A 26037-nucleotide genomic window follows, 5' to 3' on the forward strand; every position below is an offset into this window, starting at 1 on the left:
AAATTATGACGTTAAAGTGGGTTTTTAGATTGGTGTTTAACACTAGATCTTTTGCTTTTTTAGCTAGACATACATAACAGGCATTCATATACAAACATGACTTACTGTAGTCTTGATATTATCATATATTTCTATATATTCTCAGTCTTCTTAGAAGGTTCTGAATTTTGTTTTGTTTTTTTCTCTTTCAGTTAATCTCTGCCCTATGCTTGCCTTTTTTTCTTTGCTTTCTCTTATAAATTTATCATATTTCTGCATTCCAAATTCTGTAATGACATAAAGCTTCCTGTCTGCATAAACAACGGAAGCTTTCTGCTGCATTCTAAATGTTGCTGTTCTATATAGCTACATGACAACTTATTGAATGCTCACAGACTACAGTAGTTCAGGGCTGCTCTCTAAAATAGCTAGCTATACTGCCTAACAATTTTTGCTATGCTCCCATGTGGCTATTTATTATTATTATGTGGTTAATCTTTGCTCAAGTCAGGTAAATTTAGAATTTTCAAATAGCGAGGTAGCTCTTTAGGTATTGCTCCAAGGGCTCCAATTACATCAGGGACAACAGACAATTTCTTTTTCCACAGTCGCTCAACTTCTATTTGCAAGTCCCGGGTACTTTGCTGCTGCTGCTATTATTATGTGGTAATCTTTGGTGAGATTCACAGCCTTTGGGGCTGGTTGTAGCTCAACAGCTCGAGGCCTAACCAAGGACCTAGGAACTGTTAAGGTAACATCAGAGGATATAAGCTGTCCCAAGTAGGATGGTTTTTTTTAGAATCAGAATGTTCAAGTCTGATAAATTTAAAATTCAAATAGCGAGGTAGTCCTTTAGGTATTGCTCCAAGGGCCCCAATGATAATTGGGACAACACACGATTTCTTTTTCACAGTCGCTCAACTTCAATTTGCAAGTCCCGGTACTTTGTGATTTTTTCTTGCTGTTTATCTTCAATTCATGCATCTCCAGGTATTGCAATGTCAATGAACCATACTTTTTTTCTTTTCAACTATTGTTATGTCAGGTGTGTTGTGGGCCAAGTGCCTGTCAGTCTGAATTCTGAAGTCCCACAAGATCTTGACTTTCTCATTCTGTAAAACCTTCTGAACCTGATGTTCCCAGTGGTTTTTGCTGTACTTAATCTAAACTTTTGGCACAATTTCCAGTGAATGATCTTAGCAACGCGGTCATGGCGTTGTAGGTAGTCAGTTTGTGAAATTTGCTGCACCCACTGATCAAGTGGTCGACTGTCTCGTCTTTCTCATTACAGAGGCGACATTTGCTGTTGGTGGTAACATGTTGAATTTTGCCTTCATGCAGTTTGTGGCTAAGCTTGTTCTCGAGCTGCCAAAATAAAGCCTTATGTTTCTTTTTTCAGTACTCCTGATCTTAACCAGTTCCAAGCTAGCTTTTAGTCAGCTTTGCCCTTCAATACTTTTCAAGTATTGGCTAGGCATAGCCAATAAGAGTTTTCCTGCTTGTAGTGAAGTTTGTTAGTATATTATTTGTACTAACATAATTCAGGATAATTTGTTTTATTCTCAATATAATGGATATTTCCTTCTTAGATGTACAGCCTCAATGATAGACCATAGTACAAAGACATATTGAAATAAACGTTGAACAGAAATATAATATATACATTTATATCAAATGATTGAAAAATAAAGTGTTCTATGGACCAACATGACTGGAACTCTATGGTCTATCATTGAGGCTGCTTCTCATTCTCATTATTTAATAATAGGAATGCCCAGGTCAAGAGAGAAGTTCCATCCATTATTTCTTCACCTCAATAAGATTGATTGCTTAATTTTCAATGATTTTATGGTGTTCATTTGATATAAATTATAACAAAACGAAATAAAAGATATATCTTAATTTATGTCCGTCTGATTCCAAGGTTCTGCTCCCAATCCCAGCCGTGAAGTTAATGGAGACACTGTTATGTTTCGGGACATCCAGAGTGGCAGCAGTGGTGTATATCAATGCAACGCTTCTAATGAACATGGGTACCTGTTAGCCAATGCATTTGTTAGTGTGTTGGGTAAGCACAAGTTCCATGTTTTTTATCTGTGTTTTCCCAGTCTAGTTTAAGAACCTTTAAATAATTTCCTTTTTTATACAATTGTTTTCTTATTAAATCATTGTTTTTTCCCAGGAACTAATATCCATTATGTTTTTTATTAAGCAATGTGGGTCTGTTGAAAGAGCTATTGTATTCTGCTGTACATATCACAATGGCTCAACTCAGAATGCAAAAGAAAGCTAACCATGCTAAGATGCTTTACTGAAATAATAATCCGAACCCACTCATTAAATTATGAGAAATTTGTTTAGGTATGCAGTTTAGGACAAGTGATTTAATATTAAAAATAAAAGGAAAGCTTTTTCAAACATGAAAAGAAAATATAAATTGTTCTTGTTATGGTTTAGTAGAACGGAAATTGAATTGTTTTAAAAGCATCATAGCATAATCAATATATCAGAACCTCTCCATTCTTAATTCAGGTCAAAATGATCCATCTTTGTGATTTTGATTTATAGCATTTTCATAGCTAATATAATATGTGCACATATTAATTTATAGTAACAAAAGACATCATTTCATTGATTTTTAGGAATCTATACAGTGATGTATTGCTTGGGAATAGTCCATCTTGAACTTTGTAGCACAGTCAAACATCAACACACGAAATGTTTGTGATGTTGGCTCATGCCATTAACTGATTTATAATAATTTTTTCATAACATTTAAAATAAATTTTCCCAAATTTCAACTCAGGAATGTGGGTCCCAGAGTATGCATTCTTTAAATTAGTCCATTTGAAGTATCTTGGTTAAAAAATTGTTATCTTATGTTATCATTTTGCCTGGTTAAAATATATATATATATATATATATATATATATATATATATATATATATATATAATATATATATATATATATAGTGTCTGAGTGCGTGTATGTATGCATATATGTATATATTGATATATTGTATGTGTCTGTACATTTGTAATACACACAAACACACACACACACACACACACACACACACACACATATATATATATATATATATATATATATAATACTATATATACACACATATATACATACATACATACATACATACATGCACAATACAACACACACATACACACACATACACATGCAGGTATTATATCAGACTGTAAAATGGCATAGATTATAATACAGAAAGACTTGATCATTTTCATTTGAATTATGAATTGAGATATTATAAAAAGCCAAAATTGCAGAATAATAATAATAAATGAAATCTTCCCAATCCAGTCCTCCTAGTCCCATCTGGGATACTGCTAGGAATTTTTTTTTTACTATCTCCTTGAAATTTTTCTACATAGAAAATACATCAAAGACGCTTTGTATACTGTACCTAGCATATGATGTCACACTTAATTCGATAGCAGTAGAGATTCCAACTATAGTTAGGAGGTTTTATTTTATTTTAAAATATATTCTTCCTTTAGAATTGTCTTTGGTAGACAATTGGTCCTATCATTGGTTTGTATTACTGAGTCATCTCTCTAGGGAGCTGTAAACCTAAGTGTCTTTTTATTCCCTTATAAATTAAGCCTCCTGTTCTTTTTTAGGCAGTATATGTCCATGTCTCTATTCATTTAAAGTGTGCTTTCCCTCTTTATCTGATTTGCCCCAAAGCACAGGTTTAGCATTCTTATGTAGGACTGTTTCATTTCCATCCAATCTAAAAAACGTTCGAAAGGAATTAAATTGTGAGCATAGCAAGAGAGAGCTTAAAAGCTGAATTTTTCTGACTGTAGAAATGAGTAAAAGTTTAGATGAAATAGGTAAAGGTAACTATCGTGAGAAGAAAAAATTGAAGGGAAATCTTAAAATCCAGGTTGTTATTTGGTTTTTGTTTGGGTTTCTCAAATTTAAAATTCAGTGTACAAATATATCAAATAAGAATAGCATGTTGGTTCCCAACTATAGTGGGAAAGCACTATAGTTCAATAAATCATAATCAATAAAGCATAATTTTTAAAAATAAAATCTTTGTAAATATATTTATTAAATATTTCATTACAGTTTTTACCTTTAAAATATTTGAAAAGTTCAGGCAAAATCTAAGCAATCAAAAACTTAAATCTGAAAAATCAAACATTAATATAGAACATTTGCAGTAAAGCAAAGAACAGTGCTGACTGGGTTCTACACACAATGCCCTTTTGTCATTTTAAGATGTTGTTCCTCGGATCCTTGTCCCTCGTAATCAGCTGATAAAGTTATTCAGAATAATCGGACTCTTCTTGACTGTCCATTCTTTGGATCCCCAATTCCAACATTACGATGGTAAGATTTATTATTAAGCCACATCTTTTTTAGTATATATCTGTTTCTTTACATTAATTATATTATTGGTTAATAAATAGACAGAAACATTTTTTAAATTACAGATATCTAAGTTATAAATATGGCATTGGAAGTACAAGGTAGCCATTATTAAGAGTAGATATACTTTATCTAGATTTATTATACTTCAAATAAATCAACAGACCAGCTGGAGAAGGTTAGGAGTAATTCCTTTAGTGCATGGGTATCCAAAGTTTTGATTTGTCTGAGCAACATCAAATGAAGAATTATTGTCTTGGGCCATATATAAAATATATATATAGTTAATGTACATTAATCATATAATAATGTTAAAAGTTTATGATCATATGAGGCTACATCCAGGGCCTCATGCTGGCTGTGGACCACGGGTTGGTTCTCTCCCCACCCACCCCCGCTTTGATGGTTCATATATTAATATTTAAAATATTTTTTTCTTTTTTCATGAGGTTTAAGAACGGCCAGGGAAGACATTGCATGGTGGGCAATTATAAAGCACATGAGAATGGAACTTTAGAAATCATTAGAGCTCGGAAAGAAGACCAGGGAACTTACCACCTGTGTGGCTACCAATCTTTTGGGCAAAGCACAGAACCAGGTTCGTTTGGAATAAAAGGTAAGGTGGCTTCTGCTTCAGCAAACTACAGGTATTTTCCAAATAGTGGGGAGAGTGTGGTTTCCATCCATAGCATATATCCTATTCATGAGGAAGGTATGATGTTTCAGTGATGTTTAATTTGGCAAATGGAAAGAATAGGAATAATGCACATTAAATTACAATTAAATGGACTTTGTACATTCTGTAAACCTTTGCTACATGTTCAACATTAGACCAAAGACCCTCAAACTTGCAAAAGATGATCTAATATCCTCCAAGCTAATACAATTTCCATTCTATTTATCTAAACCTTGTGAAGGGTTTCTTGAGCTTGACAACAGAGATAGAAATTCCAGAAGCTTCAACTTGAAGAGGAACCTGTCTTTCAGTCTTGTTTCATTATCCAATTCATGGATGCCCATGAGAATAAAAGGAATTCAGAAAAGGAAGCAGGAAAATATAAAGAAAGATGAGAGAATGTTTTAAACTCTGAGTAAATGGAAACAACCAAAAGAAGGAGCTGAATAGGTGCCTTATTTGCACTGCACCTTCCTTAGAACATTTTTCTGAGCAGATGCTGTGAACTGCAGAGCAGGATTATGCAACAACAACAAAGAATTCTTGCTGATTTATCTGAAAGATTGGTTACATATTGGTTGTGTCCTTGTCATACCAATATGGGGCGAAACCTATTGCCATCTGTGGGGCTGAATCTCTTGAGCTGAATTACACCTCCAAGGTACTAGGGTGTGCATTAAAATGTGTCTGGTGAATACAAGGTTTGCAGGGCCTAAGAGTGGATAAATATCAGAAAAAGTAAATTATAGAAATGAAGGTGTTTCCAGATATATCATCATTTATTTCTTGATGAGTAAAGCAATAGTAGACAATGTGTTATTGTTACATTCTTTATTAGATTCTATTTCCCAGTACTTAAAATAGCCTCCCCTAACTCCATTCCTTTCAAACATCTTGAAGAGACTAATATGAGGACTTCAAATAAATTAAATAGTTCACTAATAATCCTAGGCTACTACCTTACCTTTTGCAGATCCCACAAGGATTATAGAGGGACCCAAAGATGCTATACCAAAGAAAGGTTCCACAATTCACTTAGTGTGCCAGACAAGACATGACGCCACATTACGGCTTACAGTTACCTGGCTTAAAGATGATATTCCCATCTACTATGGAAACAGGTCAGTTTCATCTTTCTTTTATTAGATGATATATTTATCAAAATTTTAGCCTATTCTGCTTCTCTAGCACACAAGTAATTATTATAGAATTCTCCCATTTTGATTGTGAGAATTATATCTATTGCTATTTGGAAGAGGAGTAAATTGATGATTGAAAAAAAATGTAATAGCAAAAGCCAGGCTTTATATACAGAAATAGAAGGGGCAATAAATAACTGAAAAAAATGTTTGATATCTTTTGTTAAAAATTACCTTCTAAAATTAATGATATTTTCACCAGAAGTTACTGATTTTTTACTTGCTCATTTAAAAACACCACTTCTGAAAAACAATATTTATGTATATATGTAATTCTTTTTTAATACTACATTTTTGATGCCTTCAATTTTATCTTAATCTTTAAAATGGAGAATGTATATATTTCTCTCCAAAACAGTACAATATCCTTTCTAGACTGAGCTTATTGGTTTGTAACTTTAAAACTAAATCATTTTTTAAAATGTTATCTACTTGGTAAAAAATTAACACTTTCACTTTTAATTCTCAGAAGTTCAGTTTCCTTGTTTAAAATTAGTGAGCATTTATTTATCAGGCTGTTTTCAGATCATTAAAATATCAGAAAACATACCAACGTAATGAATTAAGTGTTGAAGAATGATCTATTCTATTAGATATATCTCTGTTTAGTATTCCAGGCATAGCAGCATTTGGAAATTAATCAAAAAAGTAGTTTGTAAACTAATGTGTACAAAACACCAACATAAACTAAATGAAACCTTTGTATGGCTGTGTGCATGCACATTCACTCATATATGTGCCTGTGAGTTAAACATGCATATATGTATGTATGTATGTATGTACGTATGTACGTACATACATACATACATATACATATACATATACATATACATATATACACCTACACACATACACATAAAACACACACACAAACACACACACTATAAATCATAATTTTAAACCTTTTCTCAGAGGCTGATAATATGTCTCCCAAAGATGATTTTTACAATGTTATTCCATTAGTGACTCTGGAGTTGCCTCCTGCAACTCCAGAATCATTGGTGTCTTTCAAAACAGACCTCAATTACACTGTAAAATTTCAGAGATGAGGTTTCCAAAATAAAGTGTGATTTTCCATCATTTGGGCTAAAATCCACAAAAACCGTTGGCTTTAAATAGTTATAAAGTAAAGAAAAATCTATCTGCTCACTTCCCCAAATGGGAATAAAACATAGACAATCTAATCTCAGGTTGGAGTTACAATATGTTTCACCTCATATATGCCATTGTTTAGCCCTCTGCAATCAATAGGAGTACAGCCAACTGTTAAAACCTTCTCAACAAATAGTTAATAGGTATCCATTGAAATCAAAACTAGAAATGTTCAAGGATTTTGTTCAAACCATCTTTTTAAATAAGTAAACTTGAAATGCATACCCTTGACCTATAAGAAAATAAAATAATTTAAAGTCAATTATTTTGGTTTTTCTAATTTTATAATACTTTTTCTTGGTTCAAGAAACCAATTTGTAGTATGTTATAGGATATTATTTAATTTCTACCTCGCTTTTACAAAAGTATACAGTAATAGGCATATCAGTAGCTGTCATTCATGCTTTTCTAAGAGAGGTGTGCTCCCATAGTGTTTTTACTTGTAATGCTTCTGCACTGAAAGGATGAAGAAAGAAGAAGATGGTTTGACTATACATGGAGTATCAGAAAAAGATCAAGGATATTATACCTGTGTGGCTAGCACTGAACTAGATAAGGATACTGCCAGAGCCCATCTCACTGTACTTGGTAAATCTTTTCAAATTTCTTGAATTTGAGGGGTATTTTAAGTATTGTAGACAACTTATTTAGGCAAATGTTATGACTTGTTTCTCTGGATTATAGAAGATGGAATATACAGAAGAAGAAGAAAAAAACAGGTTTAATTCTTAAAAATAGAATATTCTATTTTAAAGTGGAGATTCTAAAAGAGTGCAGAGAAAAGCAACAAAGATGATTAGGGGACTGGGTTGTATTGTATTGGTATTGTATTGTATTGTATTGTATTGTATTGTATTGTATTGTATTGTATTGTATTGTAATCAGGAGAGAAGCAACTTAGAACTGAGGAGAAATCTCCTGACAGTGAGAACAATTAATCAGTGGAACAGAAGTTGCCTCCAGAAGTTGTGAATGCTCCAACACTGGAAGTCTTAAGAAGATGTTGGATAGCCCTTTGTCTGAAATGGTGTAGGGTTTCCTGCCTAGGCAGGGAGTTGGACTAGAAGACCTCCAAGGTCCTTTCCAACTCTTCTATTGTATTGTATTAACCATGTCAACTGGCTCACTTATTTTCATTATTTACTGCTTTAAGATAATCCTGCTTGTACAGTAATTATGAGTACTAATAGTACTGAAAATGAAAACGGTCTCTCAAAGCTGATCAAGCACAGTAGTTATATTTCAGTCCTTTCTATAAAGAAGTGAAGAGATGCAAAAATAATGTAAGTGTGTTTAAGAGTCTCTTCAAAGTACTAGTTTGATTTAAAACTTGATTTAAAATATGGGTTAGTCATCCTTTCGTCTTTGTATCAGGTTTTTTTTTGTACAACTCTTTATCTTTGTACAAGGGCTTGGAGATGTGCATGCACATTATTTGACACATACCCTTTTACCTAAATGGACTGATACCAAAAGAATACATATACTTCATCTCTCTCCCTTCCTCATCCTTTCATCAATTCAGCACATATTGCTGAGTTCTCACTCTCATTATTAGAAGGATGTGAGCTATGTTGTTCCCACCAGCCAGATGATGAGACGATCTGTTACTGGTTAGAGGCCAGTTTTGCTTGGTTTTGTGCCACAGGAAACCCGCAATCTGTTTTCTGTCCACCAAATGAATGAACTTGATTGCAGCTTCTTCACCCATAGTTTAAAAGCTATGCTATAACCCTTCAATTATGTATATTTAACTATTGACTCTAACTCTCTAAACAGCTAATATCTTACTTTGCAGCTCCTTCTTCTGTTAACCGTATGACCCCACCCCCAGGTAATCAGTACTAATCCATAAATCTCTTTGTATTTTTTCTTTCGTTGTTGCTTAATCATCACAATAACTTTAATTAAAGTTCTGCTGGAAGTATAACTTGGGTTGGACAACTCCTCCCTCAGCAGTAGTCATACCTGCCAAGTGGGAAGACATCTTGAATTATGTTGTATAGGCTTGTTGCATAGAGTGTAAAAGTAAAGAATCTAGTACTAAGAGTCATAAAAACTACAGCTTAGTTTAGGCTACTAGGATGAATGCGCAATTCTGATATTGACAATGATTTTTCCTCTCTTCCCTGTATGAATGTTGCATTTACTTTAAGTTTCCTTGTTGATAGCATGGAGATGACAAATATTTATCATCCTTTCAATCCATAGATTTTGCTGGATCTCCAAAGCTTTCTTTCCCAAACCTGGAACTGTAATGCCAAATGCAGGTGTGGGAGGGGGGGGATATTTCTCATAATTGTTGCAACATGAAGAAGTTGCCTACTTCCCATGCTAGAGCTAGATTCAGAAAGGGTTTTAGTGGCATTTTTAGAATCTGCAAAACATTTTCAAATTCAGACTATTTTGCAGTTGGAACCTGCCACATTTTGAAAATGTTTCAAATTTTGAGCCACTCTGACTCAGATTCAAAACATCAAGTGTTTCAAATTCAAAAACAATTCCAAAATGCTTAAACCATGAAAAAAACAGGAAGTTTTCAATTTGAAACAGTTTTAATTCAAAATGTTTTCTACATCCCTATACAGTTGATAAGAGAAATGTAACGCACCCATATGGGCAGACCCAGGGTGAAATTCATCAGGTTCTGACAGGTTCTGGAGAACCAGTAGCCGAAATTTTGAGTAGTTCGGAGAACCAGCAAATATCACCTCTGGCTGGCCCCAGAGTGGGCTGGGAATGGAGATTTTGCAATATTCTTTCCCCAGAAGCGGGGTGGGAATGGAGATTTTGCAGTATCCTTCCCCTGCCACACCCACCAAGCCATGCCCACAGAACCGGTAGTAAAAAAAAATGAATTTCACCACTGGGCAGACCACAAATGATGCTGGAATAGAATTGTGTTTTTTATAATTTTCTTCTGTACTTCCATGAATTAGGGTAACTATCCCTAATATTCTTACCTATTACCTCTCTAAAATCTAAAACTTTCTCTAAATAATTGGTTGTAAAATCCTTACCCTGATGGTAGAGAGCCTTCGGCCTCATTTATCCATGCCACAGAATGATATAAAATTTGAAACAAAGAATAATTGTGTACTTCAAGGTTGCCAGGTGGATGCCATTTTGCACTATTTCTCTATAAAATTCTCCCTGCAAAGAAAAAAAAAAGTAGCATATCCTGGAGAATTGTCTATTCGGACTACTTTTTTGTGTGAGAGAGAATTCTATACTTTCATAATTCAGTATCAGTCTGAAGTAGTACCACTTGTTTTAATATCCAGTTCCCATCTTTTTCTGTGACAAGTTTAGACTTGACCTTATAGCCATGTACAACATAGAGACATAAACCTTAATGGAAAGCCTGGAAGGACTCAGACCTTCATTACTCATTAGAGAAACCTATATTTTGCATATTATTTGCTGGTAGCACGTCCAGAACGTCCCCGCGACCTTGAATTAACAGACCTTGCTGAAAGGAGTGTGCGGTTAACTTGGATTCCTGGTGATGACAACAACAGCCCAATCACGGGTGAGTGAAACGATACCATTCATGCTTTATTCATTGTTTGTATTTCAAGATAAGCCTACTTACCAGTAATTATATCACAAATTAGGGGATCCCACATTTCTGTCTTCTAGATTATATTGTGGAATTTGAGGAGGATAAATTCCAACCTGGAACTTGGCATAACCATTCCCGTTACCCAGGAATGTGAACTCCGCCTTCTTGCGCCTTGCACCATATGTCAACTATCAGTTCCGAGTAATAGCTGTGAATGATGTAGGAAGCAGTTATCCCAGTCTGCCTTCTGAACGATACCATACAAATGGGGCACGTAAGTGCTAACTGTCTTGAATTCATGCATACCCTTAAAATGAAAAGAAAGCTTGAAAAAAGTCTGCAATGACAATGCCTATACAAATGTGGACAGATGCCGCAAGTGGCAAATACTCCTGGGAAACAGGCGTACTTGCAAATATATTATACTATTCCATTCTTACATGTACATGGAAGACTTTTTTGCTGTATAACTGTTCTGACAGATTCAGCAGTCTACCAGGTATCTTCATGCTGATCAGTTTCAGATTATAATATCATCGTCCACCCTTAGAATTTGAGGTTTAGCATTTCAAATAATAAAATATTCCAAATCTCAAATAATACAGATAGATTTTACTTGTCAAACTGACCCCATTTTGTACTGTACTCCAATAATGGCTACCAGCACTTTAGTAGCAGAAATTGCTGCCCAACTTATTCTTTTATTGAAATCAACTTATATGTCTAATTGACTGGCTTCTGGATTTTATGTGTAATTAAAAATATGTGGGTCTCGTTAATGTATCAGCATTGTATTCCAGATTTTCTGTCTATAAACAATGGGGAATTGCTTAAAAAGATAGAAACAGATATTATTGCTCAGTATTTATCTTTATTTCAGGCCCCGAATTTAACCCTTCAGGAGTTAAAGGATCAGGAACAGCAAAAAAATAATATGGTTATATCATGGATGGTGAGTTATCCTGAGAGAAGTTCCTTGTTTATAACATGTACATTTATACCATAAGTTATCCTCAGTCCAAGGTTTTTCTACAAAGTGTGGTATTAGAACATGTTACAAAGAATAATGGCTTAAATGAGCATCAAATATATTGTTCTAGGCTTTATATGCTTTACAAGATAGACTTACTCCTGGAGATGAAAATAGTCACAACTGGAAAAGATTCTGAAACAGCTGGAGATTTTTTCCTTCTTCTTCTAGCTCCATAGCCCTGTTGTAAATTCTGACTATTGATCATTAATGTGGCTATTGAATTCTTCATTTGCTTCTGCTATTTGTTGTCTTTTCACAATGACTCTAAATAATGTCCAACAGATTTATAATCTTAAAACTAATAGTGTGGTATTGAATATTAAAGCACTATAAAAGATTCATAGGACTACTAAAACATCAAAGGAAAAATAAAAGACAAGCCTTAATTTATATCTAAAATAAACCATTTTTCTTTGTATATACTCTTTTTAATGCAATTTTAATACTTTATTTATATGTAACTTTTTATATGTGAAGCCTTTTAACCCAATATTTGAGCCAACATATATTTTGAGACAAACATTTGCAGGTTATGTCAGTTGTGTTCCTGCTTGTGGTCCAGTGAATTCCAATTTGGCAAATCAGCCAAATTTCTTTTGCATCTCCAACTGTCATAGATAACACCTTGAAAGAGATACAGTATATAGGTTTAACCCCTGATATTCTAAGTCATAATTGTCTTCTTTCTTTCTTTCTCTAGCCATTAAATGCAACTCAAGTGTATGGCCCCAATCTTAAATACATTGTGAAGTGGAGAAGAAGGGACACACGGGAGAGTTGGAACAACCGAACTGTAAAGGGTGATGTCAGTCAGTATACCGTCGCACCAACACCTATCTATACACCATACGAGATCAAAGTACAAGCTTTAAATGATTATGGGATTGCCACGGAGCCAGACATCGTAATTGGCTACTCAGGGGAAGATTGTGAGTATTCCCATAGTCAGAGAAAGTTGGAAATAGAGAAGGCAGATTGCATTTACTTCTTACTTGTTGGTGATAACCTGCAAACCTTTTAATACTATATATGTCATGACCAGCATTTTGCCAAAAGGGTATTCAAGTGCAATAGGCATTATTTTGCTCAGAATGAAATGAAAATGTTCGAAATATCTTGAACGCCTTGTCTTTTCACAAACCACTGGCATCAATACCCATACATTCACTGTTCTTGGAAAATCTTTTTTTCTGACACATCAGACTTTTACAAACATTAAGAACTTTTCTTTGCATTTAAATATACTCAGTACAACTGACTGGAATATGCCTACAATAAATAATTCAGGAGATAAGCTAGCCCAACATTGTGTGGTTTAATAGTATTCAGGTTATGGAAATGAAACTGAAACTCAATATTAATTGAAGTACTTTTGGTTTGTATCCAATTTTGGCATCTGCCAATAAAAGAAGTACTTCATTTTCTATTTTCCAAAATTGTTCTGGCAATTCGGTGAATCCTTCAGAGAAATCACAGGGGTTTTGGACAAAGAGAGAAAAAGAAAATCTCACTATATAAGCAGAAGTCTATTTCAATAACATGGCATATAACATGTAATTTGGACAACTAAGGTAAGTTGGCAGGAAAATAATAGTAAAATAGGTAAAAATAAGATACTATACATAAAGTAGAAGAAATAAGATGCTGTAGTATCTAAAGTGTTGGATTTATATAGTAAGGATTTGGACTTAGTACTAATTCAACTATGTATCTTGTCTTGGATAATTTATGTTTTCACCTAAATGTCTTGGAAGAATACTCTATATTATCTTTAATAGGTCCTAAACAGTGGCTCTGTAATATTTAAAAATGGTCATAAACTTTCTGAAATGTAAATGAAAGTGTCAGTTTAAAGACATTCTGGATAATTTCTCTTAACTCTTCCTTCTAAAAATGATCAGAACAGTTAACTAAACAATAATTGGGCAGTTGTATTCAAAGTTAGCCTTATTTAGAGTATGATCTAGTAATTCAGTTATGAAATTATCAAGGAATTACTATTGGTGCTACAATAGGTCTCTTCAGATATTGATGTAATTCCACACCAGCTAAAGCTGTGGGAAATCCCTCTTACCCACAAAGGCCACCCAAACTTTATTCACTATACAGCATTTTTGGAGGAAGCATGGCTCATCAAGGTCAGGCTCCTTATTTTAGGCCTAAAACCACCCGTCCATAATCTCTCTTTTTTTAAAAACTAAGCCTCAGTTTCTTGAACATATGTAGATCTAGATAGTTGAAGGTTCTCCACAATCAGCATTTACCTAAGGGAGGACTGTTTGAAACTGAAGGTTCATTGTCCAAAATGTTATACTCTATGTCCATGATGGCGAAACTATGGTATGCATGCCAGAGGTGGCACACAGAATGCTCTCTTTGGGCACACATGCCATTGCCCAGCTCAGCCAGCTGGTAGGCAGGTTTCTGAGCTGTGCTTGCATGCTGGCCAGCTGGTCATTGGATTTCCGAGGTGCACATGTGTGCCAGCCAGCTAGTCGCTGGGTTTCCGGCGCTCTGGTGCACACGTGCATGCATGCACATATGTGCGCCTTCCAGTTTGCCTAAAAGGTTTGGCATCACTGCTGTATGTCATAATTAGATGTAGATTAAAGAGGATTAATTTTGGAATAAAATCAGTTGGTCATTGAGTATCTATTGCAATAAGAGTCTTAAATACTTTGATATACTAAGATATTTGCTGAGTTTATGGTAGACCAACCAGTCTGAGTTTATGAGATCAGTTTTAATTACTGTAGCCTGTGAACAAGAAGCTTGTAGGGGCCAACTGTCTTGACTCTAGCCCATCATGACTATTGCAAGTGGCAGAATCTCTCAGTGGGTCCAGTGAATGCTCCATGGCTCTTTCTAATACACATTCAGAAAGAAAAAATACAAGGAAGATGAGGAAGTTGGTGGAATAATTGTAGCTGTAAAGCTCCATTTCAATGTTTCATAGAACCCATTATCACCACCCGTTATCAAATGTGGGACAATATGAATAAGCACTGTTGTTTCAGGACCATAGACAGCACAGTCATAAAAGCAAAGTTTCTTTAAAGTTTTATCGGTTTGCATGATTACAATGAAGTTTCCTTTGCCATAATAGATCTTCCCTTCCTCCTTCCTTCCTTCCTTCCTTTCCATAATCAATTTCAAATATATATGTTGTATCTTTACAATTAATATAATGATTTATGATTGCGATACAAAATTCAGGTATATGAACAAATCAATTTAATGTTTATTCATTAAAAAATGGATTATGAGTTAGTCTGTTGGTAAAATTACAAGATTGCCTTCATAAATAAGAGAAAACAAGGGGAAAATATCCAGTGAGAAAACTACTCTTGAAAACTCTTTCCTTTGGATGCAAGACATCACACACTTTTCATTAAAAGCAATTTAGCAACTGATCATTCGGTGGAATAAATAGCAGTGTTATTTCTTGTTTTACCTACCAAGTAACATTTGTAGAGCATTGCATAGAAAGAATGTAATATAGTGCTCAGGTTGCTCTTGTAGGCTTGAGTGCGTAATGAATATCTCATAGCAGATTGCAAAATGAAGTACTGAAAACAGACAAAATTTAAAATATGGTGATAATTCTACCTTATAATTGAAATTTTATAGATGTGCATTTAGGCTATCATATTGAAAGTGTGTGTGTGTGTGTGTCTGTGTGTGTGTGTCTGTGTGTGTGTGTCTGTGTGTGTGTGTCTGTGTGTGTGTGTAAACCAGGCTCTTTTTAAAAGTTCCCATCCCATGTCTTTCTTCCCTTACAAATTGATGTTGTTCTGTTCATCTTTATAAGGATTTTGGATTGTCGAGTGTGTTCATGTGATGCCATAAAGGGGTTTTAAAGTTTGGAGTTTCTGCTAGTAACATTAATTTTGTCAACCTGTTATAAGTACTATAATAATGTGATGTCAATAGAGAATTTTTAAAAAATGATGGTAGGATTAGTCCCACCACAATACAAAAACTGTGTGAATGTGAAATTACTTTCTATGTCCATGAGATGGCAGCATTGTATGTTTGACAAGATAATACAAATACTAAGACAGTGATATGGAACAACCTTCTGCAGCTTTAAAAAATAGTTTTCTTTCATATTTAATTTTCTTTCAAGTATTGTTGGGTTGTTAATTTCTGCTTTGCTTTATTCCTTACACTTAGATCCTAAGGCTGCCCCTACTGATATTAGGCTCAAAGTTGTAAACAGTACAGCAATCAGCCTTCAATGGAGTAAAGTGTACCCAGAAACCATCCAGGGACAGCTCAAGGAATATAGAGTGAGCACAACCAAATCCAAATAATGTTGATACTATTAATATGGCTAACCCTTGTCACTAATGATAACTGATGAGATTATCTGTTGCACATAGTAAAATGGAGATGACACAAATGAACTAAAAGCTGCTGAAAGACATGGAGACCATTTGTAAGAGGATAGTATTTACAGCAAAGAAAACATATATCAAATTCATATCCAAAAGATTTTTTCTTCTTCTTTTAGTTCCAGAGAAATATCATTACTCAATAATAGTGCAGCTTTTACTACCTTCTACCTTCCACCAAGTATCTTCTAGATAGTCCAGGAGTATAATTCAATCAATCAATCAATCAATCAGAAAGGAGATGAAAGGGACTTTGGAGGTCTTCTAGCCCAACCTACTGCTCAAGGAGGAGACCATATACCATTTCAGATGAGTGACTGTCCAGTGTCTTCTTAAAATCTTCTTAGAATTCACAATTATTTTGGCCAAGAAATCCAGAAATTTTAGCCCCAAACATTGGAGAACAGTACATATGCACTAATTATACTTAAGGCAGGGATGTGCTTCAAAAATTTCAGCAATGGGTTCTCTGCCCAGTTGCTGGGTGGGCGTGGCCATGGTGGACATGGCCTAGTCAGCCTCCTGCACCATGGTGTGGGGGGAGGCATTTTCGCCTTCCCCAGCTCCGGAGGCTTTCCTTGAGCCTCTTGGAGGGCAAAAATTGCTTCGCCCAGGCTCCGGAGGCCGGAAACAGGCCTGTTTTCAGCCTTCCAGAACTTCCAGGAGGCCCGTTTTTCCCCCTCCCTGAGCCTCCGCATGGGCCCTGTATTTAACTCATTTAACTCGCATCCAAAATGGGCCACATGGAGACTCCTGGGAGAGACGGGGAGGGGTGGCGAGGGGTGGGCGGTGCCAGCCAGGGATGGGATTTGGAGGTTCTCCAAACCAGCCATAACATTAGCTACGGGTTCTCCTGAACCCGGGCAAACCCGTAGCAGCCCACCCCTGACTTAAGGCAGATGTAAGTTTTGATTTTAAATATGGTATATTAGAACAATATTCTTGGGCCCAGTGCTGAATGTTGCAGTGGGGAGGCAGGTTTCAAGACTTGACAGTCAAATTAATTTTAATCTTTGTCAGGAAGAAAGCTGGGGTGATTTAGCAGCGCTCATATTTTAATGAATTTTTGCAGTCTTACCTCATTCAACAAGATACATTTTAATTCAGCTTTGGACTTATAGGGTTGGGGTTTTTTTGCTTCAAAGCTTCCTAGTCTCATTTTTCCAAAGTTTAGTATCATTTTCTTTATAAAATGTTACATTTTTAAAATCTTATTTTCATGCATAATACCATTGTAGTATTTCAAATGTTTTTTCTGCCATCCAAAGGCAAAACTATGCATTCAAAAAATAAAGAATTAATGAAACATTGTATGAAACATCATAATTTAGTCAAACATATCCATACGCCACGCTATATCATCTATGTATCAGTAGTTTAAACCACCTGATCATTGATTGGTTTGGAACAAAAGGGCAGTTCAGAGTAGCTGCTATGCTGTACACCTCTTCAGCTGATAATACAGAACTGGCTTCTTTCTTCATTCTGAACTTTCTGAATTTGACGACTTGTTGTGAAAAGAAAAGCAGCTTCCCAGATGGTTTCCCAACTTTTGTGTCATCCCTCATGTGCATTTGGCATGTCTTATTAATCAACATGTGAACATTCTATTTTGGCCTAATCAGAATTTAATAAATGTGCTAATTGAATAATGATCTCCCAAAACAATAGCAAATGGATTTTATCCTGATGATTGTGTTTAAAAACTTTTTAAAAATCAGCTTTTGTCAAATTAACAAAAAACAACAACGGACAAATAAAAAAATCAATGTTAAAACCCTTTTGGAACTGTAGGACTGGCATAGTCTTCTTGCCCTAGCTTTCTCTTACCGTGGTTTCTCAGATGGATTGGGAGTTTAGCTTCCAGAATTCCCAGACATCAAAGCCAGTTGCTTAAACACGAGGTAAGAGAAATCTACTCTAATACATTTTCCAATCTGAACACTTTATTTCACAGGATATTCTTTTTGCATCTTTTTCTTCCCATACCATTTATATCTCAAAATTAATGGACTCTTGCTGGCCACAAGTGAACTTGGACAGACAACATTTTGTGCCAAACTATGAAGCCATCAGTGAGAGGAAGGAAGAATGAACATTGTGAAGGCTGAAATCCTGATCTAGTTTTAGGGGAAGGGAAAAGAGGTTGTTGTTAACCTTATAGTGTGACTTTATGTTGTCAGTCTCCTCCTTCCTTGTGGACTTTTGCGCGTGAGCTAATTCTTCTGTGAAAGCTGAAAATGTGCAGGTATATTTTTAATAACGCCAAAAACAAGAGAAGCTTTATTTGCCTTACCTGTTTCTTGAAGGCTTATTACTGGAGAGAAAGTAGTTTGCTGAAGAATCTATGGGTCTCTAAGAAAAAGCAGTCATTGGGTTTTATTGGAGACCGGAATCGGGGCATAGTGTCCCGGCTGTTTCCTTACAGCAACTACAAATTGGAAATGGTTGTAGTCAACGGGAGAGGAGATGGGCCTCGGAGTGAAATTCTGGAATTCACAACACCTGAAGGAGGTAGGTTCCTCCCTAATATTTACACAGCTTTGGAAAATCTATCATTTCCGTGTGTGAAACATGAAGATAAGGAGGAATTTCTGTTAGCTCAATATCGTGGAATAAGTAATAGGTCTATTGTAGAGCTACCATTAAAAAAAACCTATAAGATAGGAGCAAAGAGAAACTGAAAACTCTATCTCTTAGTTGCCTTTCTAGTGGTCATCTAGATTTTTGATTTGCACAGCCCTGATCTGTGCATATGCTTCAAAGTCATCATATTTGGTGGGCCCTGTGTTGTAAGAAAGTGGCTAATATTTTGATATAATTGCAGTGATTCCTAAAAGTAATTGAACTGCACATAGGGTAGAAATACTTTAGTACTTTTAGTCAAGAAATCCATCCGGTTAGATCTCTTGAAAGGTGAAATCTTAGGATATTTCCCGTGGAATAAGCACTATTGCAGAACACATTCTGCCTCATCTTTACTGTCCTCTCAGGCCTACAAAATGTAAACTTGGAAAACAAAAAGAGAAGAAGTTCTACTGTAGAAGGAGTCTGCCTATATGATGTCAGATAGGAGTATTATTAAATTTATATGTTACCCCTTTTATCAATAAGGCGACTTTGCGCAGCAATTCCTCTCCAGAACTCTTTGAATTTGATTACTAGACAAGTAATCTAGTAATCCATTACTCTGAAGCCTGATTCATGCTCAGTAATAAACAATTTAATGCATCAGATAGAAGACTAAGCTAGAGCTGCTATGGTATGGTCGTATATTGTTGTGATACGATTTGACACTCTTCATTAGGGATCAACAGAGATTGTCCATCTGGTTCAGGGGACTGTTGCAAAATTCCAGAAGTGGCTCAGCCCATGTTGGAGTTCTCCAGAAGCTCCCCATTCTGACTCAGAGCTCAATATAGAGTGAAAATTGGGAAAGGACACTTCCCCCATAAGGAAAAGCATAAACAGCTCTAACTGGTTTTCAGCTGAAAGGGATAGGATTTGTAGGACAACCACAGATTTCTAATTAAATGTGAAATTTTAATAGAAATTAGTAGTTTGGAAAATGTACAGCAACTTTAGCCATTTTTATGTTGAATATTGGTGCCTAAATTTAGGCAAATAGGTTGTAGAAATGAAAGGGTTGTTGAATGGTAATGCTTCTTCCTGAATATGGTGAAGCTTATTCTATAAACAGAGACAGATTTATATGGAATTTACCTATGGACTTTCTCATTAAATAAATCAGTCACTAGACTATGTAAGCTCAGAAAAGACCATCACACAACTAATCAGGACAAGAGAATGATGCTTATATAGAAAACTATGTTATGGAACAAGCTTAACAATGAATGTCTCCTGTATCACTTAAAGAATCGACACAGTTACCCTAATAGCAAGGATCAGTCTCACTGAAGGGAGACCTGGTAGAGAATCAGGGAGATTACCTTGTGAGAATTAGAGAAAAATCATTCTATAAGCAAAGAGTCCTAGGAAATAAGATGATAATGGAAGAGATTTAGGAAGGTTCCTCTCTGATTCCTTGGAGTATAGGAAGGGAAAGGGAAAGCACAATTAGCCTACAACATTCTGTTATTATAATCTATCTTAATGTATAGTTCTAGTCTTCCTGTGGAATCTGTTTCCTACTTTGTTCTACCCAGAGGGCTAACATCAATCTTGCCATATCTTTTCAGCTGTACTCAGTGTCAGCAGTCTTTTTCTAACATATCCTGTTGCTTCATTTTGGCATCATCATGAATGGCTTTTCAAAGTGATTAGCTTGAGTTCATCAGACATGTCATGAATAAAAAGTGACCTTCATTGCTCAATATTGAGTACCATAATTCCTATTCTGATAGGTTTTTATGCTCATCTTAAGAAACAGAGTTGGCCTCATTATAGAAAGAATAAATCTTCAGCTTAAATAGGGGTATGTGATAAAAGCTGCTTACCCAACTGATTAACTCTATAGTTCTATATGGGAGATAAGAAGATTGGCTTTAAAACATAATTTATAGCTCATAACTTCATCCTTATTACTATTTAGGCATTAGCACACCATCCACTGCATAGTTATACATGAATGCTAACATAAAATAATAGCCTTGTCTTTTGCAGAATGTCCAGACTGTATTCATTAAAACCACATGGAAACTGTGATGCGGTCTTAATAAGTTCTGTTTATGCCATCTATACCAAATATTTCTTTGTGCACTGTCTGCCTTTCAGATTTTGCTACCTGATATATTTTTCCCCTCCCTTCTCTCTCCAAAACTATACTTCACTAAAGTGCCCAGTGCCCCAAGGTATTTCCGAATTCGTCAGCCAAACTTGGAGGCCGTCACCTTGGAGTGGGAACATCCTGAACATCCCAATGGCATTCTTATTGGATACACCCTTAGATACCAAGCCTGTATGTCCCGTGTTCATTTTTCTGGTTGTTGTTTTGCTTTTATCATATTAATCAGTCTTTCAGGGTTGAATCCTAATACAATAGGATTCCGTAGGAGTCATTGTGAGGAAACATCCCTCTGTGGAATGTTTCTTAATTTGTAATTTTCAACTCTGTTAAAGATATCTTCAAAAATGTGTTTCATTTGTCTTTCAAAACATGTGACTTCCTAAAATGTCCTGCTCCTGTTAGGAGCAAATTTCACATTTGTCCAAAGAATTCTTTATACATTAACAAATTTCTTGAACATTCTTATATATCTGATATAAGCTTCTGGCATAATAGTTATTATTTAATTTTTCTCGCATTTCCCAGTAGTTGTTATTATTACTATTATTATTATCTCTTTCATTCATTGAACATGAAACTCAGTCAACTGAACACTTAAAAATGTGTCACAAACACTATTGACTGGTCCTAATGGTTGATACAGGTTGCTGCCAGTATCCTAGGTATCAGTCAAGTATCTTCTTAAAATATATGATTTTTATTATTATTATTATTTTATTATTATTATTTTAAATTACTTTCATCTGTATTATCTTAACAAAATTCAGGGTCTTTGTTGGGTGCTATCTTAGGATAAGAGTGGGTCAAATGTGTAGTTGAGCATGTTTCTGAAAACAAGACTGAAGCATACACAGCCTGCCTCTCTCTTCAGTTAACGGATCCAAAACTGGCAGAACAATGGTAGAGGTCTTCTCTCCTAATCACACAAAGTTTTTACTTCAGAGGACGGATCCTATCTCACGCTACAGGTTCAATCTACGTGGCAGGACCCAGATTGGAGAAGGTGAGCCTGCCACAGGGGACTCTCCAATTCCACTGAATGAAGGTAAGTAATATGGATGCAGGGGCAGCTCTTCGGTGTGAGTCTGTGAGAGATGTGGAGCTGGAGGTGTGAGTTGTTGAAAACATTTTGTAATATATAGGTGGCAGTTGATACATTAATATGTGAAGTTTGGTCCTGGTATGCTGTGGGCATGAATCTTGCCCAACCATTTCCTTAATTTCTGATTTTTTTTGTACATTACTGAATAAATGCTTGAGAGAACAAATTATAAAGTTTTCGAGAGATTTAACTGAGCATTTTAAATAATGTAACCAATAAGATAAGGAGTAGAAGACCAGGATTGTGCTGCTTAGTTTCCCCCAACACTTAGACAAGGAGTAGATGCAACAATGCAGAGAACAGGCCTAACTCCACAAACTATTCACTGACATGATTTAGAATGACTAAATAGAACTTTGACTACTGTCTACAATAGTTATGGCCATGACTGAGATGCTAAGAGATAGGAAATGCAAGTGCTTGATGTTTCCTTTCTTTTGCATTTGAAACTTTTATGAAATAAGGTGCATGTTGGTTATGGAATTCACAATAGAGTTAATAATATTCCATAGACCCTGTTTGCCACTGTACTGTTGTTATTGTTCTGATTTCAAAAGACTTAGCGTACAGTTGAAGATTTCAAGTGATTGCCTGCTGCTGTTCCTTGGTGAAATGATTGGGCAGAAGTCATTTTTCCTGCTGCAATAAAATAAGATTTTTGTAAAATAGGTTTAAGCAACCTTGTGTTTCCAAAGAATAGCTCAAATAAATCCTAAAGGGTCTCTATCTAAATCCTTTCAATTTTATACTATGTCCAGCTTTTCTTTCCCAATGCAAGGCCAGGAGAGTAACATTTGAATAGCCTTTGTTTTTCATCACTTGTGTTTAAATATATAGTTAATAATATAGTTCCTAGCTAATTTTTATATAGAAACTGACCAACCTATTGACATGTCTATTATGTTTTGCTGATATTAAATTTTGCATTTATACGTAAGGAAGGTGGGTTGTTTTAATACTTAAAATACTAAGTTGCTAAAGAAAGCATTTTAAATAATACAATAATCTTTTGAGGTTGTTAAAAATGGACAATTGTGATCCTACAATATTTGTTTAAAAGGTTGTTTTGAGTTGTACTCCTTATTTTAGATAATATCACTCATTTTCTGACTTCATTTATTTCAATATTCATTTATGACATGATGCTATCAAATATTAACACATTTTAAAACAACAACATTCCACTATATATATTTTTGGTATTATGTATATCATTTTACTAGACATCTCCATTTATTTATGGCAATTTGTTATCCCTTCAATACTATGAAATTATTTTTCCTTGGGGATTACTTGATAGACTTATCATTTTTCTTTTGTCATAATGATAATTTGTATTTTGGGTAATATTCTATGTTGCTATTTTTCAAATGGATATTCATTTTATAATAGTTATCTAACCAGTCCCTAGTATTCTTCCTCTTATACTTTGCTTTAGGTGTGATTAGCAGTGGTCTTCATCTTTGACTGGTAATGTTTACACAGTGTTGTGTGGCAAATCCATTTTGTAAGCTAATTGTGTGAGATACTCTTACACCTAATGGATTGGGGAGGGTGAGGAAAGTATCTGAGACAATGGTGCATAGTAGTGAAGGAACACCTGCAAAAAAAATCTAGGCAGAATTTTCTTTGGGGTAGGGGTGTTTGAGAATTGTTTTGTTTTTCAGTGAATTGGTTTAGATTTAGGTTTATTAGAGTTATATGCCACCCTTCTCCCAAGGCCTCAGGGCGGCGTACAACATTAAAAGAAACACATAATACAAAAGTTAAAAACAAATTAAATAGAATATCCCAAACCCAATTAAAATTGACAATGACTTTTTTTAAAAAAAAAATCGAATTAAAATTAACAGTGATCAATAATTTATTTTGTTTTGTTCAGGCCAGGCTGGCTTGCTGGAACTTTTTAGGGCACGTCGGAAGGATCGGAGGTTGGGGATTATACGAAGCTCCGGGGGCAGCTCATTCTAGAGGGAACGCGCTCCCACAGAGAAGGCTCTCCCCCTGGGGGTCACTAGCCGACATTGTCTGGTCGACGGTACCCTGAGGAGGTCAATTCTGTGGGATCGCATTGGACGATGGGAGGCTACCGGTGGCAGTAGGTGGTCTCACAGGTACCCTGGACCTAAGCCATGGAGCATTTTAAAGGTCATAATTAGTACTTTGAATCGCACCTGGAAGACAACCGGGAACCAGTGCAGGCCACCTAAAAGGGGTGTAACATGGGAGCACCTAGGTGCCCCCATGATAACCCGCGCAGCTGCATTCTGGACCAGTTGAAGCTTTCGGGTGCTCTTCAAGGGCAGCCCCATGTAGAGAGCGTTACAGTAGTCCAGGCGAGAAAGGACGAGGGCATGAGTGACTGTGCACAGAGCATCCTGATCCAGGAAGGGGCGCAACTGACGTACCAGGCGAACCTGGTAAAAGGCCCCCTGGTCACGGCCATTAGGTGTTCTTCTAAACTAAGCCGCGTATCCAGGAGGACGCCCAGATTGCGAGCCCTCTCTGAGGGGGCTAAAATTTCTCCCCCTATCATCAAAGATGGAACAAGATGCACAAATCGGGATGACGGAAACCACAGCCACTCCGTCTTGGAGGGATTGAGCTTGAGCCTGTTCCTCCCCATCCAGATCCGCACAGCCTCCGCACAGAATTGGTTGTGTTGAACCTTTCAAAGTATTGATATATACATATATAAAGTGCTAAAAGTAAAAAGTATGTACTGTAATTTGGTGGCTGAAGAGTCTTGGGAGAACTAGAACCTACAAAACAAGGGAGACTCATTCAAGAAACAGTTGCTTTTTACTCTACTTTATGAAATCCTTGGTTAGAGAAGCAAGGCACCACATGTTCTGCTTCTTTCTGAAATAGATCCAGAGTTTTTGAATAATATTGTATAATATAATATTGTGACAGTAATAACAAGCAAGCATCTGGATTGTATATGTTGCTATGAGAAAGACAATCCAACCTAAGCAGTTTATGCAACAAATCAAATTCTTTCCCCCTTAGAATCATATTTTAATATTTGATTTGAAAGGGATCTTGGAAATCATCTAGTGTGATCCTTGCCCAGTGCAGGAATTTACCACTATTATATTCCCAATGGATTACCATCTAGCCTCTACTTAAATGCCTCCAGAAAAAGAGAGCCCACCACTTTGCATGCAGTATTTCATTGTTGAAAAACTTTTTTATCATTAAGAATGTTTCCTAATGTCCACTTGAAGTCTGTATCCTTATAATTGTTTCTTATGGGGTGTTTCTGGAACAACACACCACCATGCTGCTAATCTTTTATATAACTTCAGATTTTTGAAAACAATTATCAAATCTCCTTATAGTATTCTGTTCCTCTCTCTAAGCTTATCCAGTGTCTTCAATTGTTCCAATGTTGTTGTTTTTTCTTTCAATTCTTTATCATCTTAGTTTCTTTCATCTGGACATGCTCCAGTTTATCAATGTATCTCCTAAATAGTGGTACCCAAAACTGGGAGCAATATGTGATGGTCTGGCCAGTGTAGAATAGAGAGTAATAATGACATAGTTGATCTTGATTCTGCACTTGGTTGATGCAGTATGGAAATGCATTTACTTTTTTTGTTACAGTATCATCACAGTTGGGTAATACTCCACTTGTGATCCACCAGGTTATCAAAATTATTTTTTCATGTATTACTTTCCAGTATGTGTCCTTCCCATCCTATATTCATATCTGTGATTTTTTCCTAGTCAGATTAGGGCTTTTGATTTGGTCCTGATTATTATT

The 26037-nt window shown here is 35.6% G+C and overlaps 1 protein-coding gene across 1 annotated transcript in view; it reads left to right on the top strand.

The window, feature by feature from the left end:
• The window catches only part of NFASC (neurofascin), a 103654-nt gene that overhangs the window by 34646 nt on the left and 42971 nt on the right, over window positions 1-26037 (top strand). The window contains 18 exon segments of the mRNA XM_032217196.1: window positions 1904-2047; window positions 4248-4286; window positions 4289-4358; window positions 4847-4952; window positions 4954-5013; window position 5315; window positions 6047-6194; window positions 7888-8012; window positions 10855-10956; window positions 11067-11135; window positions 11138-11263; window positions 11870-11910; window positions 11912-11941; window positions 12723-12951; window positions 16199-16314; window positions 18729-18933; window positions 21215-21337; window positions 22038-22211. Of these exon segments, the coding sequence (XP_032073087.1) occupies window positions 1904-2047; window positions 4248-4286; window positions 4289-4358; window positions 4847-4952; window positions 4954-5013; window position 5315; window positions 6047-6194; window positions 7888-8012; window positions 10855-10956; window positions 11067-11135; window positions 11138-11263; window positions 11870-11910; window positions 11912-11941; window positions 12723-12951; window positions 16199-16314; window positions 18729-18933; window positions 21215-21337; window positions 22038-22211 (1908 nt within the window).

Source organism: Thamnophis elegans, chromosome 5 (assembly GCF_009769535.1).
Source record: "Thamnophis elegans isolate rThaEle1 chromosome 5, rThaEle1.pri, whole genome shotgun sequence".
Lineage (NCBI taxonomy): Eukaryota > Metazoa > Chordata > Lepidosauria > Squamata > Colubridae > Thamnophis > Thamnophis elegans.